The 13959-nt window shown below is 58.5% G+C and overlaps 3 protein-coding genes across 3 annotated transcripts; all 3 read right to left on the reverse strand.

The window, feature by feature from the left end:
- Nucleotides 1-133: 133 nt before the first annotated feature.
- BJ171DRAFT_586258 (uncharacterized protein) lies at nt 134-1003 on the reverse strand (the record flags this gene model as incomplete). The annotated part of the gene is made up of 3 exons (XM_053114397.1): nt 134-167; nt 270-567; nt 673-1003. The coding sequence occupies 3 exons, from the start codon at nt 1001-1003 to the stop codon at nt 134-136; spliced, it is 663 nt and encodes a 220-aa protein (XP_052962787.1).
- Nucleotides 1004-3683: 2680 nt separating this feature from the next.
- Nucleotides 3684-4986, reverse strand: BJ171DRAFT_634472 (nucleotide-diphospho-sugar transferase; the record flags this gene model as incomplete). The annotated part of the gene is made up of 2 exons (XM_053115680.1): nt 3684-4121; nt 4249-4986. 2 exons carry the CDS (start codon nt 4984-4986, stop codon nt 3708-3710), a joined length of 1152 nt encoding a protein of 383 aa, XP_052962788.1. The 3' UTR covers nt 3684-3707.
- Nucleotides 4987-6455: 1469 nt separating this feature from the next.
- Nucleotides 6456-10393, reverse strand: BJ171DRAFT_428783 (BRO1-like domain-containing protein; the record flags this gene model as incomplete). Its single annotated transcript, XM_053107861.1, has 5 exons — nt 6456-7004; nt 7074-7562; nt 7722-8147; nt 8366-9160; nt 9668-10393. The coding sequence occupies 5 exons, from the start codon at nt 10391-10393 to the stop codon at nt 6456-6458; spliced, it is 2985 nt and encodes a 994-aa protein (XP_052962789.1).
- Nucleotides 10394-13959: the final 3566 nt, after the last annotated feature.

Consider the following 13959-nt stretch of genomic DNA (forward strand, 5'->3'; position numbering starts at 1 on the left):
CGACGCGGGGTCAAAGAGAGTGCGTCTAGTCTTGTGGCATTATGGTGGCAGCATTGACCAGAAGAGCCAACTTGCCAAGGAGGTGAAGAATCAAAGGAAGTGGTATCTGACAATCGGGACCAGAGGTGTTAGCTTAGCCTGCAGTCTTCATAACCGAGATGCCAGTCCTAAGGAGCCACCATTCAACCCACATCAGCAAGGCATTCACACAAACAGTCCCAAAGGCCCCTCTCCACAGCCATGTGCAATCAAATTTGATACCAACCTACGACTTGATATAGCCGAGCCGGGTACACACAACAGATACTCGCTTCGAGATGGTTTCCAGTTTGTCAATGGCCTTGGCAAGCCGACGTCCGACCCAGGAACGAGAGAGGCGAATCATCGAGAGTCGGCGTTGGCGATCTTGTGGACTCTCGTCTTCGAAGCAAAGCTGGCGCGAAGCGACAGAGCTGCTGGTCGAGACCAGAGTGATGGCCGAAATACTCAATCCGCACTCACTGTTTGAGGTGACGGGGGTACCACAGGGGGACGAGGGTCTGCTCGTTCGTTGGACGAGGATACCAGCTGGACAACGTGCGGGAACATCAGAGAGGACAGCACAAGTGTCGATCGAAGAAATGGAAGTGGTAGGAGTATCGGAAGAGAGAGTGCTCAAATCAAGGGCCATACATAGCATCGACACTGACGATGATCGTCTCAGAAGCGGGGCATCTGGGCCTTTATAAGGAAGCGAGTGCAGATGAGGGAAGAACTTGTGGAAGAGTCCGCTGTTGACGATCGTGTTAAAGGCGGTGTGCAGCTCGGCAGAGTCGTTGCCGGCGGGGGCTTTGTTTCTTCTGATCATATCAAAAGCCTTGAGGAAATTGATGCGCAGCGACTTTTCGAGTTCAAACTCGGTCATGGAATCATCCGAGAGCCCTGGCCAGGAATGGGAGCCGTGATGGGCTTCATCGAGCTGCAGGAAGCTCGGGCTATTTCTGGGGATGTAGGTGATGGACATGGTGTCGAAAGATGGGCAAGTGAATGGAGTGAAGAAAGGGCAACTATGGTATGTGGCGAGGCCAATACACAATGGGGCAGCGGTATTCGAGTAAGCAGATGGGTAGCGGAATGTCTTGCGCTTGAACGGCGCAGTGGATGGACGGCAGGAAAATGGGAAGCGTGGGAAAATTCGGAGCCAATATGCTTGGATAGAGGGTACAGAAAGTCTGACGGGATCGATGTGACTCGGGGGCAGAGACTGAGGATGGGAGGGGAATTATCCGAGGGCGGATGTCGAGGCGCTCGAAAAACAGGTTCTGTCCCATATTTTATAGCCTCTGGGATCCTGCCACGAGGTGGTGTGCTCCAAACGGCGCAGCGGGGGCGACCCAGATACAACAGAGATTAGCAGCAAGAGGGCTGGGTGTTTGTCGATGCGAGCGATGCATCCTCGCTCATCCTCGCTTCGGGACTTCCCGAGCGGAGCAGTGTGCGGGGCCACTTGGTCTCCCGCTTTTTGCCGCACGGATCAACAATATCCCCGCCTCCTGTCTGACGGCAAAACAGTCCGCGCGCCAGCGGTCGTTTGGCAATATCGCCAGGTGGAAGGGACTTGACTCTCTGTTTGCGAGTGGCATGTCCATCAGACCCTCCCGTAGTCTACTAGGGAATTTCGCCTTGATGCCAATATAGCCAGTGGGCATCGAACCAATGGATGCGTCGCTGGCTCGTCAACAAAGCCTTGATGGAGCTGTGGTCGATACACTAGTGAAGGGGGTTGGCCGTGTGTTGTCGATCAGCCCCTGGTTCGTTGTGTCGGACAGCCCTGGGATCTCGATCATAGTCTGTGTGCAACTGAGCGTCATCGATCGATATGCGCAAGCCTGCCCGCTCCCAATGCATGCATATTGGGCAAGGCCCCACTCGACGCCTGAAGCCCCAGGTCCATCAGGTGCACTTGGGTGTCCTGCTCGGTCTGCATGTGTCTGGCATACCGGGCTGCGTTCGGCCAACAGCTCTGTACTTTGTTGGTCTCTGCGGTTCCTCCCCGGCAATGGTGCGGTTTATTTGGCCGGCGACAACCTGGCCAACGAAGACCGAGCTGTTTATCCGTGCGCAGCAAGGCTGCGGATGTTTTTCAGGGGACCAGGGGAAGGGAGTTTCGCGTGTGTCACCGCGATTGTGATTGGCTGCGCTCTCTATAAAAACATGCCCACCCCGCATCGTCGTCCCGATTCCTCTTCGTCGATTCCCATCCTTCGCTGTCGCTTGGCGAGCAGTCCGGCTGCCGCCTTCGCAAGTGCCCACGATGCTCCAGCAATGTTCAACTGATCGCAGTAAGTTACATTGGCAAGCTGTGAATGTTGCTGCGGCAGCACATTCTCCCAGCTCCACTCGCTTTTCGACACCAACAGCTTTTTCCGCATACCACTGGGCTGCACGCAGCACCCGGGTCAGCAGCAGTATCCCCGAGAAACATGGCTGGCTCGGTGGTTGCAAGCAGCGCCTGTGCAATTGCGGGAGAGGAATAATACCGATGGCTCAACGATACCGCCGCTGACATTCCTCCGTTCACTGGCGGACCTCCAGCCCATAGCTCGCTGCGGATGTACCCAAGGGTCACGATGCAAGCCTCCAACGAATGTGCTGCAAGCATCGCAAGCCCGCCATTGACACCCTTCTAAGCCCCTTCGACGTCCCCGGCAGAGCCTCTGACGCCATGCTTTGCATTTGGTGCCCTTGGGTCTCGCTCCTCTGTCATCTTGGACGGAGGCTGGGAGACGCCGCTGTGGCTACCCACCGGCTTGGCGAGGGTGAGTGAGCATGAGCTGGTGTGGCTGCGATTGTCGTATCAACACTCCAGCCTGCCCAAGCGAGGACCAAAACCAGCATCGCCCTGGCCGTTGCTCGCGAATTGCCTCTATTTTCCATCAGGGTCGCGCATGCAGCCCTCAGGAGGTGAGCAGCCATTGTTTGCCCGCTGACTGCAAGGCGCTGAGGCTGGTTTCTCCGATCCTCCGGTCCGCCGATCCGTGCCCAACGATCCGCTCTGCCGCTTTTCACCGCTGCCGCTGCCCGTCCTTCCTCCGCGGGTGAAATCGGGGACGCCTTGCTGGTTGAAGACGGAGGCGGACGACCCGCCGGGGAAGTCTGATGCAAAATGACTGGGGAAGTGAGCACGCGATACACCTGTTTGTCCCAGCCTTCTCCTTCACGGGGATCGAGAGGTTTCCGCCTTGTATCGAGGCGAGAAAGCCGCCGCGACCCTGTCTCGTCGTTGGATTGCTGCATCGGCTTGACCTGAGAACAGCAACCGAGACAAGTCCAGAACTATGCACGGCTTGCAGTGGGCGGTGTGAGATATTTGTCACCCCCTGAGATCTCCGCCGCTAAAGGAAGCATCCCAGAGCGAGCACGCTTTCAGGGGGCACGAAATGCCAAGCTCTTGAAGGTCATCTCGTCGCCAGCATACTTCAATGGCTTGGCTGTTCCCAGGTATCCGATTTGTATTTGCCCGCGCACTCCATCGGTGCAAATAAACTAGATGCCATCCCATCCCGTTGCGGTGTACTGGGCCTCCGACCGGAATGACATCGAGATACAATCCGCATCTATACGCGCTCCGGGAACATGCGTCCCAGGGTATTGCACTCATGTCGATGGTATATTTCAACAATGAGCCGGGCTATCGACGCGCGGGCCGGTATGCCATACAGCTACGTCTACGGCTGCGGCTGCGGCTTGTTCTCTTTCCAGCTCCCAAAGAACAGATGGTTGACTCGAGCCATTGGATGAAACTTTCCCAGTCCAGCGGTTGGATGAAACCCCGTTGTCGGGAGCAGTAATGTCGAGCCAAGGACCCGAGGCTCCTCGAGCCCCTTCAGCGACGCCGAGTCGACTCGCAGTCCCTGAAGCTCGAGCACGACCGAGTCTGTGAAGATCCCTGGCCCAGCAATCTCCATCACGTTGTCGATGTCGTGGAGCTCGCTATCACTCATCGACCGGATCTTGGCATCGATCCGGTCGATCAAGTGTCCGAGAATCGGGTTCTGTGGGGTACTCGAGAAGGTCCACTGGCAGAGCTGGATGGGTCGAGCGCCGTAGCTTCTCCAGTTTTGCTTGTTCGAGTTATCCATCTGACCGATGGGGTGGTATGGGTATACAGAGGGGCATGTTAGAAAGGAGACCCGGATCGGCACTGTGGGTATTGTGGACAACAGATTTGCCCTGGCCAGGAGCACACAGCAGTGCCATATTCCCTACCTCGATGCCAATGATTGCCGTGATCCCCGGGTATTCATCAGTCCAGTCGTCGATCGGACGCAGACACTCGGTGTCCACATCGGCATAAGTCCCGCCAAAGTGGAAGACAATGAGATAGCGCACGAAATCGACTCGAGTGATCCACCTCGAGAGGCGGCGGTACGATGGGTAGATTGCCGGGAAGTTGTCGCGGACGAACGAATCGCATTCGAGCTCTCTCCAGATGTGATGGATCGCATCTGGATTGAGTTCCGTCCAGGTCGAGATGGCTCGCCAGGCTGGAGAGTCCGCGGGGAGATCCGAGAAGTAGATTTGGTGCAGGTACGGGGGAATGCTCGAGTTGGACCGTGGGACTCGGAACGGGTGAGGGCTGGAAGGTGGTGGCTGGTTCTTCAGGGTTCTCACCAGAGCTGCCGGGTTTGTCCGTCCAGGCAATAATGGTGGCAGAGTCTCCGATAACCCATGTTGGGCCCGCGACTCGTCGTTGAGGACTTGGGACTTGGTTTGAGGGCTATCTGGAGTCGATCGCAAGATGTCTGGCTCGTCTCCACGGGCGATCGGATATGTGCTGTGTGTGATGCTTGCTGAGGACTCGACCCCATTCCGCCGGGTCCGGCTCGCCACTACTTGTGCCTCTTTGCGAACTGGGATTCCAAAACAAAGAAGCCACAGGACAGAGACCGCTAAGGCCAGGGACAGGACCGAGTTGGCTCGACGGAAAGATGCCAATGGCTTCATGATGAGCGGGTGATGAGCCGGCAGTGACTTGGGAGGGGATTGGTGTGGCAAATGTACAGGTACCAAATGCATCGGAGGCTCGAGAAAGTGCCCTGTATTGATGACCACGCAGACAGCAAGGCTCGAAAAGCAGGTCAGAGACCACCGAGTTCATGGGGGACTTTGTGGACAATTAAAGCGGCCGGGCTGCTATCCTGCTGTCTCGGTTTCGCCATTGACCCGGCGTCTCATAAGCTGGGATGCACGATGATCGCCTCGACAACGGAATGCTTGGCCCCAGGAGGCGCTGTTCATTATGGCAGCAACTTCGACGCAGAAGCGCTATTGTCGCCGTCGCGGACCATTGCGGCAGTCTCCGTCGCGTTAGTCTGTTGATTCAAAGAACAGCGGGCGAAAATGAAGGCGGAATGAGGGGGGGGGAAGCGGACAGGAGGGAGGAGACTGCGACAATGGCGGCGGATCCATGGTATATTCCATCAATCTGCCCTGTGCGAGTGGCTCGCTGGGAAGCTGGTCGAGAGGCACAGGGGCTTGCTTGTCCCGTTCTGGCTGCGACCAGATCGATTGTCGCAACCGAGACCCCAATGAAGCGCATTGTGGCGAGATTTCATCTGGGGTGTGTGTGATTGGTGCTCAGAGTCGAGCAGCTGTGGATGTGAATCCCTGCCAACTCGCTTCAACCAGCACACGCCTGACGCACGACGCTGAGCTTGCCATACGCCCCCCTCGCTGGAGTCCTCGATCTCGGCTGAAGCTCAATTTATTGCAATAGATGATGCACCAGCCTGCCACGAGAGGGGAAGATGGATAGAGGAGACGGATCGAAGGCTCGTTCAGAGTGCGGCCTAGGCTGGGGAGGGAATGCCGATGCAAGCCCATATTTGCATAGACGAATGGGCCGGATGGTTCTTTGTGCTCAAAGTAGGTCACCTTTGCCAATGATGCATGGTTTGGTCTTGCGAGCGATCTCGAGACCCAGGCTGCGCCGTCGGCATGGAAACTACCTTTCGTCTGCTCCAGCCCGACTAGCGACTCGTTCGTTCAGATAAGGGATGGGTGGTAGATACCAGGGCGAGGCTGTGTCTGGCTCTGGCCGTGGGCATAAGGCTGCTGCTGAGGCTGTTGCTGTCCAAGATACTGACCAGGTTGCTGGCCAGCGTATTGACCAGGTTGCTGACCAGCGTATTGAACAGGTTGCTGACCAGAGTACTGACTAGGTTGCTGACCAGAGTATGGACCGGGTTGCTGAGTGGGTTGCTGAGTGGGCTGCTGATATGCTCCATACGGATATTGAGGCTGCTGGGGTACACCGCCATAGGGTCCGGGAGCTGCCTGAGAAGTCCAGGGCTGCTGTGGTTGCTGGGGCTGTGTAGGTGGTGTCAGACAAGTCAGCACATCAGTCAGGCTTAGCTTGGGCGGCGACAACACATTCGCAAGGGCAAGGGCAGGTCCCGAGAGACGCCGGGTCGCTAACTAACCATGCCGGTTGAATATCCGCCAGATGGGCCAGCGGGCTGGGTGCTTCCGTATCCAGGTCCGGCCGGGAGAGCGCCGGACGGCCCGCTCCATCCATAGGGTCGCTGGGTCGCACCCTGGTCGTAGTGCCCGGACTGTTGTGCCTGGGGCTGGCCGTATCCGTATGCGCCTGGGGCAGGCTGTCCATAGGGGCTGGCCTGTTGAGGAGGAGCACTGATTCCGGAATACTGCTGGTACTGCGATGCAGCCGGTGCACCGGTAGATCCGTAGGGCTGACCAGGTCGCGCAGGGACGGGTGGGGCTTGGTCGTAACTCCGAGGAGCTTGAGGAGCGGCGGTCGGTGGGAAGCCCTGCACTGGATTGGGCGTGTACGGATTGTGCGGTGCCTGGGCAACACCCGCAGGGGCGTAGCCATAGGCCTGGGAGGTTGGCGGGAAGGCCGAGTAGCCTGCAGCTGCCACAGATGGAGGATAGCCGCCATGCTGGGCAGAGGCAGTGGCAGGAACGCCCTGTGACGGGCTGGGCAGCGAAGCACCTTGCCACTGAGCACCAGATGCATTCGGAGAGAACTGGGGCCTGGCACCCGCCGGAGATATGGTCTGGGGAAGCACAGGAGGGGTCGCCTGGATGGGACTGGAGCTGATGCTGAGACGGGCAAGCTGGTCCTTGAGAACGGTTTGGCTGGCCTGGGCAGAGCGTGCAGCCATTTGCTTGACAAGCCTGTCACGCTCCTGGGCTCGCTGAGCGACCATCTCGTTGATGTTCTTGGACAGGGCCATGACCCTGTCGAGCAAGTCCGTGTAGAACTGCCGTCCAGAGCGGATGCCGTCCTCGATGGCCATGCGCTTCGTGTACGAGTCCCTCCACTTGCTAATTAGGCTCAATTTGACCCGCTCGCGCTGCTGGTGCTGCTTGAGCGTCCCAGAGAATGCGAGTCGTTGGTAGCTGTTTTGGAACTTGGACACAAGCTCGCCCAGGATGCGCAGATTGTCGCTGATCTTGTCTTGGTACGGCTTGAACTTTTTCAGTTCGATGTCGAACAGCTCTCGCTCCTTGTTCTTGTGCTGAACCAGGAGCTGGGAGATATCGTCGTTATGGACCTGTGAAATGCATGTGAGGGCAGAGGGGAGAGAAAAGGGTTGGAGGGAGTGAAGAGCAGCCGCGGGGTGTACGCATGGCCGATTGGCTTCACACATGGCTGAAACGGTTCAAACTCCTTCCAAGTTGATCGGTGGTCTCTCAGAAATACTCCGACAAACCTTTTGTTTGAGCTCATCCAGATCAGCCTTGATTGCGGTCTTGAGATTCCGGATCTGGGCCAACAGCTGATTAAGTTCGTCGACGAGCACCTGTTCGCCAAGCGCTCCCAGCTCGCCCGAGGCTGGGGTCTGGCTCGGAGGAGGAGCGATGTCGACTTCGAGCAGGTTGACTGGGGCCTCCTTGGGCTTGGGCGGCTGGGTGCTAGTTACGGTGGTGGCGACATGGGTGATGAGAGCGCCTTCGATGTCGCTGACGCTCTGGAGCAGCAGATCGACATCGGCCTTGACGCCGTCCATGACAGAGATCCAGCTGGCATCTGAGATCAGTGCCTTCTCGTAGAGGCTACGGTACTGGGTGATTTCCTGGCGGAACTTTGCCGCCACGGAATGGGATGGAGACTGGGTCCACAAGTCGCCATACTGGCGCTGATCAGGATCAGAGGAATGATAGCAAGGACAGAGGGGATCAGTAACGGGGCAGTCGTCGCAAATGCGCATCGCTTGGGGATGTTGATCGGGCAAGTGGACGCCAATATGGACAGAACGTGTGGATCCGAAGCGATTGGCACTTGGGCCAGCCAACAACATGCGCCCTAGCGACGCACGGGTCGATATTGCCGCACGACCGCGTTGCTGTTACTCACGCGCAGATTTTCGCATTCAATCTGCTCCGAGTCGAGGGCTTTGACGGACTCGTCCAGGACATCACACACGAGCTTCTTGGTGCCGCTGAGGCTCTGCAAAAGCTCATCGGACTTGAGGCCGTTGTGGAGCTCCTTGAGGTTGTTAGACCATTCAATCACCTCGGGCGGAACCTCGACCGAGACTGCGTTTGGGTTCTTTGTGAGCTTGGTGATGGTTGCCATCACGGTCGCAACATTGAGCGAGTCCATCGAGGCCTGGGTTTCTTCCAGCGCCGCCTCCGCCTTGGTCTGGAGGCTGCGGAGGATCTGGGCCTTCTCTTCGGAGTAGATCGACGACGACTCGTGAACGGCCATGGGCACCAGCACCTGGAAGATGTCCTTGCCGATGATTCTTTGAGTTTCTTGCTCGCCGTTGGGGAAGAGGTCGACAAAGGTCGTGATCTTGACAATGCAGGTCTTTTCGATCGCGGGCAGCACGTCGGCACTGGGCACAGGCTCGCTGTAGATCACGTCGTTATCCTTGGCGGCCTGGGTTTTCTTTTCGGTGACGGTGGCGAGGAGAGTCTTTGTGGCGTTTGCGAGTGCTGCGGTGGAGCTGTCGTTGGACTTGGAGTCTTTGGCAAAGGGAATGAACGACAGCCCAGTGCTCGAGATCTTCTTGGCGAGCTTCTCGGCCTCCTTGGCCAGGCTTTCTGCGGCGATAAAGTACGCGACGGCTTCACCGTGCTTTGCTGTGGATTGCGAATGCAGGGCACGATGGTAGTGCGAGAGGGCATTATAGTGCTTGGACTTGATCTGGACAGCGCGAAGCCGGTGGCAAGTTGGTAGGTTAGTACAATGCCGATGGGCTCTCTGCAGAATCCTCATGGATGGACGTCAGACCGGCCGAGTGCTCGAGCAAGATCGGGAAAGAACACTCGAGCGATATTGGCCAAGCAAACAAAGCAGGGGCCCGACGAGCCACCGAATCCGTATCGATGCCGGCAAACAGTCGGGAGATTGGGCATCTCTCGATGGATACGCGAGCACAGCCGCGATCCAGCAGCCGAGCACGGACGAAAAACATGCAAGCGGAATAGCTGACGCGCCAACGGCGACATCGACGACGAAGGATGTCTGAGAACAACAGGTATCCACGGTGTTTGGTGCAAAAGTACGGGGGGGGGCATGCGTGCAGATAGAATGCATATTGTGGGAGGACAGCGCGAATGCCGAAGGATATGGAGGGCACGACGGCTATTCACGGTCGGGACATGGTGGAGTGGCAGAGTCGAGAAAGCCAAAGGGAGGGAGGGGACCTACCGTGACGATGTCGGTCCAGTTGGACGGAAACTGGTCCTCGAGCGACTCGTCCGAGAAGCCCTCGAGAACAGATCGGTAGGCGTGGGTGATATGGGCGGCGAGCTTGGCGACGAGGTTGCCCGATTTGCCCTCGGAGAGCAGCTTCTCGACAAAACACTCCTGGGCCTGCGTCAACAACAGACTAACCAGGGTCTTGACGGATGCGTTCGACATGTCCTTTGAAGGGGCATGCAGGAAGTTCTTGTCGATGAAATCGAGCAGCCCGGCCGCGGTCTGGAAATAGTTGGATGCCGTCTTGAGCCCAACGAGCTCGAATCGGTTCTGGGCAGCGGCGTAAGAAGAGCACACAGCCGCGAGGTTGAAGATGATGCAGGCTCGCTCGTAGGCAAACGAGAATTGAGCAATCTCCTCGGACGAAAAGGCGTCGTGCCACGGAAACTTGACCTTGATGCCGTTCTGATCGAACTGGAATCGCAGGTCTGCGAGCTCGAGCTGGCCGTGGTAGCGATAGAGCATGTCCCGTCCGAGGATATCGGGTCCTGCACTCCGGGCGTCCTGACGCAGGCGATTGAAGAGGGCGATCTCCTGGACAAACTTGTCGGGGTCTTCTTGGTAGGTTGTGCGGATGGCCGACTTGAGGGGCGAGACAAAGTCGACATCCTCGGTCTTTTTGAGCGGGATGGACAGCATTGGAATCTGCAGCGATGCTGCTGGTACGGAGCTCATGGTTGGGAACGGCAGGGGGTGGGGAAAGTCGGCCAGGCGACGTGAATGCAGATGAGGCCGACGAAGCAGCGACAAGCAACGCGGAGCCGCCAAGGAGCGGACGGGGTTTGAAACGGGCGGGGGAGGCTGGTCGGACTCTCGGCGGTTCTCGACAGTCCTCGCCGGCTCTCGGCAGCCGAGCGGTCCCAGCCCGGCCCATTGATGCCGGTCGGCTGCGTGGAAGCGCACTAGGATGGCTGCCTGTCGGCGTGGGGCTCGTTGCGACGACTGCGATGCAGTGGGAGTGATGAGCACTCTTGCAGATCACAGATGTGCAGATGGAACGAGGGAGGAGAATACAAGTGCACCGCAGGCCCTGGTGGGAATGCCGGGCGATCGGGCATCACGTTGAGGCATCTGCTTGGTGGGGAGGACCAAGATATGCAGTGGTGTCGGAATATCTTTGACAAATCATCCGACGCAGTAGTCCCCTTCAAGCCGGATGTCTGCCCCAGGGCTACTGCTTCAACAAACGCTGGCGAGGTATACTCAAGTGAGACAGCGTCTCAATCTGCGATTATGGAAAGCGATGAATATTGTCGGACGAAAAGAAAATACCAAGCGACAATAAATAAATAAGCTCTGGGGTTGGATGGAGGATGTGCCGGAGCTGATGATGTGCCGGAGCTGATGATGTATAGAGCGAGGTTGGACCGCGAAAGGGTGGAAGCAGAGCAGTCGAACGCAATCTGGAAACATCAACACAGTGGCTTGTCGTTACAGAGCGATAGACCCAACACCAGGACGGCAATCGAGCTCCGTGTGGTTGTGAAGTCGGCTGGCGAGAGCATGCAGGGTGGCAGGTATGTGGTCACGGGAGGACATGTGCCGGGATTCAGGGCCAGAAGCCGTGGGAAGCAAGGGCAGATACAAAAACGAGAGCATTCTGGACGAGAAGGGCGTGGGAACTGAAGCAAGCCGGCCACCGAACGACGGACCAAGGGCGATTCGACGAAAGCCATCGACCGGCAGCACCAACAGCCCGGCTGAGCAGGGGGGGGGTTACTTTGGGAGCTCGCTGAGCGGGTGATTTGGATCTCGCTGGGCGCACCCGAGACCCAAGGACGAGACAGAATCGGTCACGCTCGAGTCAGGTTGCGGGGACAGACGACGGACCAATGGCGGTCGCGTGGTGGCGCTGGTGGCGAACGATGGATTGGATCCTGCATGATCCGGTGCCAATCCCGGCGGCGATCCGGGACTGGGTTGACGGGTAATGAAGATGGCCACAGCAGCGAGGATGGCCACAGCAATGGAGGGCAGGGCGGTGGTGATGGAGACGATATCGCTGGCGATGCTGCATATCATGGACGGATTGTCACCGGCGTTGTCTCTGGCGAGCAGGGGCGCCTCGGTAGAATGCAAACGTTACCCGACGAGTCATCGGCGACGAGACACGCACAGCGATGCCACTGCCGCATGACTCAGACGCAGAGCTCGTCATCGGCGCTGGGGTTCGCCGTCATCGATGCGTCGTCATCGACGAGCCATCGACGAGACATCGACGAGACATCGCGGCGGCGTGAGCCAGGGCAGCCACCGGCCGGGGTCACAGCCTGGCTGGCAGCAGGCCGCTCACGGGACCAGCCCCGCGCGCTCGTTCTTCCACGGGCTTCGGCGCGTCCGAGCACGGCCCGGCGCGGGCGGCAAACAAAAGGCCAGCTCTGTGGTGCGTGGGTGGCTGTGTGCGACGCGCCGGTCGTACAGCGCGCGACGACCGGCTCTGCGGTGGCGTTATTTCGGCGACGCGCTGGTCCGTTGGGGCGGCCTTGTGGCAGCCTTGTGGCGGGCGGGGTCACCGCGTTGCGCAGCCGGCACACCGTGTGCGACTGTGTGTTTGGCTGTGCGCGTGGCTGGCATTGCGAGTGTCTGAGTGCGATGGTGTGCTGCAGCGTGTCAGGCGGGGCGAGTGTTGCGCGATTGCACTGTGTGTGTGCGGATCTGTGCTGGACCGAGTGCGTCAGAGAACCCATTGTGTGAGCGGCTCTGTCCCCCTGTATTTATGCAGGCAAACTCTGTCTGGCTGTGGGCCGGTCGCTCTGGTCCCCACGGCCGCAGCAAGGGACCGCGGGTGTGTGAATGGGTGAGCGATCAGCCGGCGGTCGCACAGCACATTGCCGTTGCCGTTGCCGTTGCCGCTGTCGCTGTCGCTGTCGCTGTGCTGGCTGTTTCAGGAACAAGAGTGGCTGGCTCTGAAGGAGCGGAGCCGATCGTGCCCACACCCAATTGAATGCAGCGACACTGTGGCTGTGGCCCACAGCCACACACAGGTCTGCACAGACACACAGGCCTGCGGACTGGCCACAGGCTCGCGTTGCGCCCCCACACAAGCAGCCGGCCCGTGGCCCTTCCGTGCCTGCCGGGCATACAGCGTGCTGCATGTCCCACGCCCTGCGCGATCCCTTCTGCCCTCCTGTGTGCCCACAGCCGGCCGTCCCCCGCCAACGTGGTGGCTGCCGCCTCCCCCGCCCGCACTATTTCAGCTCGCACTCCCGGCGCCGTGCTGTTCTGCCCACTTTAAGGGTGTCAATCCTCGCCGACCTCCGCTTGCCTCATACCCGCCTGAATCTCATAAATACTTCCGTAGCCCTCCACCCGCCGCGTTTGGTCTCCCACACCCGAGATCGTCCAAGTCGCCTCCCAGCGTTCCTTATTTTCGTACATATTCTCTGCCGGCACTCTTTGTTTTTCTTGTGAAATATTTCCCTCGCCCCTCCTGTACTTAGCAGCCGTCCGTATTTATACCGCCTCGTTCCAAGTAATCCCTAACTTAACCGCTCCCTCAGTGACTTTCGCTGTCGTTTGTCCTTTCTCCGTCCATCCGCGCGCTCCCCCCTTCTCTTTCGCTATATCGAGTCTTTTTTCTTCTGTTTGATTGTTGTCGCCAAAAACCTCCAAAAACTCCTACAAAAAACAAGTTTATCGTTTTCCTTCTGAAGAGTAGCTGTCATTGCCGTCAACCCTCTCGTTCTGATCTCCGTAAGTACTTGTGCTGCCGCTCGTCTCTCCTGCTTCTCAGACGAGGCTGTCTTTGCCGGGATCTGCCCACTATTGTCGCGGCACGCTGGACGGCAGTACCGCGTTCGCTCCGGTTTTTTTTTTTTCTCTCTCTCTCTGCAAGCTTGCTGGCTGCGATTTGGCCTCTGGTCGGCCAAGTGCGATTCAACCACGGCGGCGACCGGCCGGATCTCCACGACACGTCCTGGACGACGGGCTCGCTCCTCGCTGGTGGCTGAAGTCGGGTCGTTGCGATCCAGGCTGGTTCGGTCTCGCCAGTGTTGGTGGCGCACGTTTCTGTCTCGGCAGTTACAGGCGCCGACAGCTGGCTGTCGGGCATGTTCTGCCAGACGGAAGCGTAGGCTGCTGTGGCTCTCGCTCCACACGAAAGCACACGCCGATAGCCTGAGATCGTCGCCATCGTCGCCATAACAGCTGCGGCTGTGTGTGTCGGTGGCTTCGATCCTGTGGCCGGCGTCCCGCAACAGTGTCCATTCCTGTGGGGGGGGGGATCAGTAGCCGCCCAGACA

Source organism: Polychytrium aggregatum (assembly GCF_025602895.1).
Source record: "Polychytrium aggregatum strain JEL109 chromosome Unknown BJ171scaffold_50, whole genome shotgun sequence".
Classification (NCBI taxonomy): Eukaryota; Fungi; Chytridiomycota; class Chytridiomycetes; order Polychytriales; genus Polychytrium; species Polychytrium aggregatum.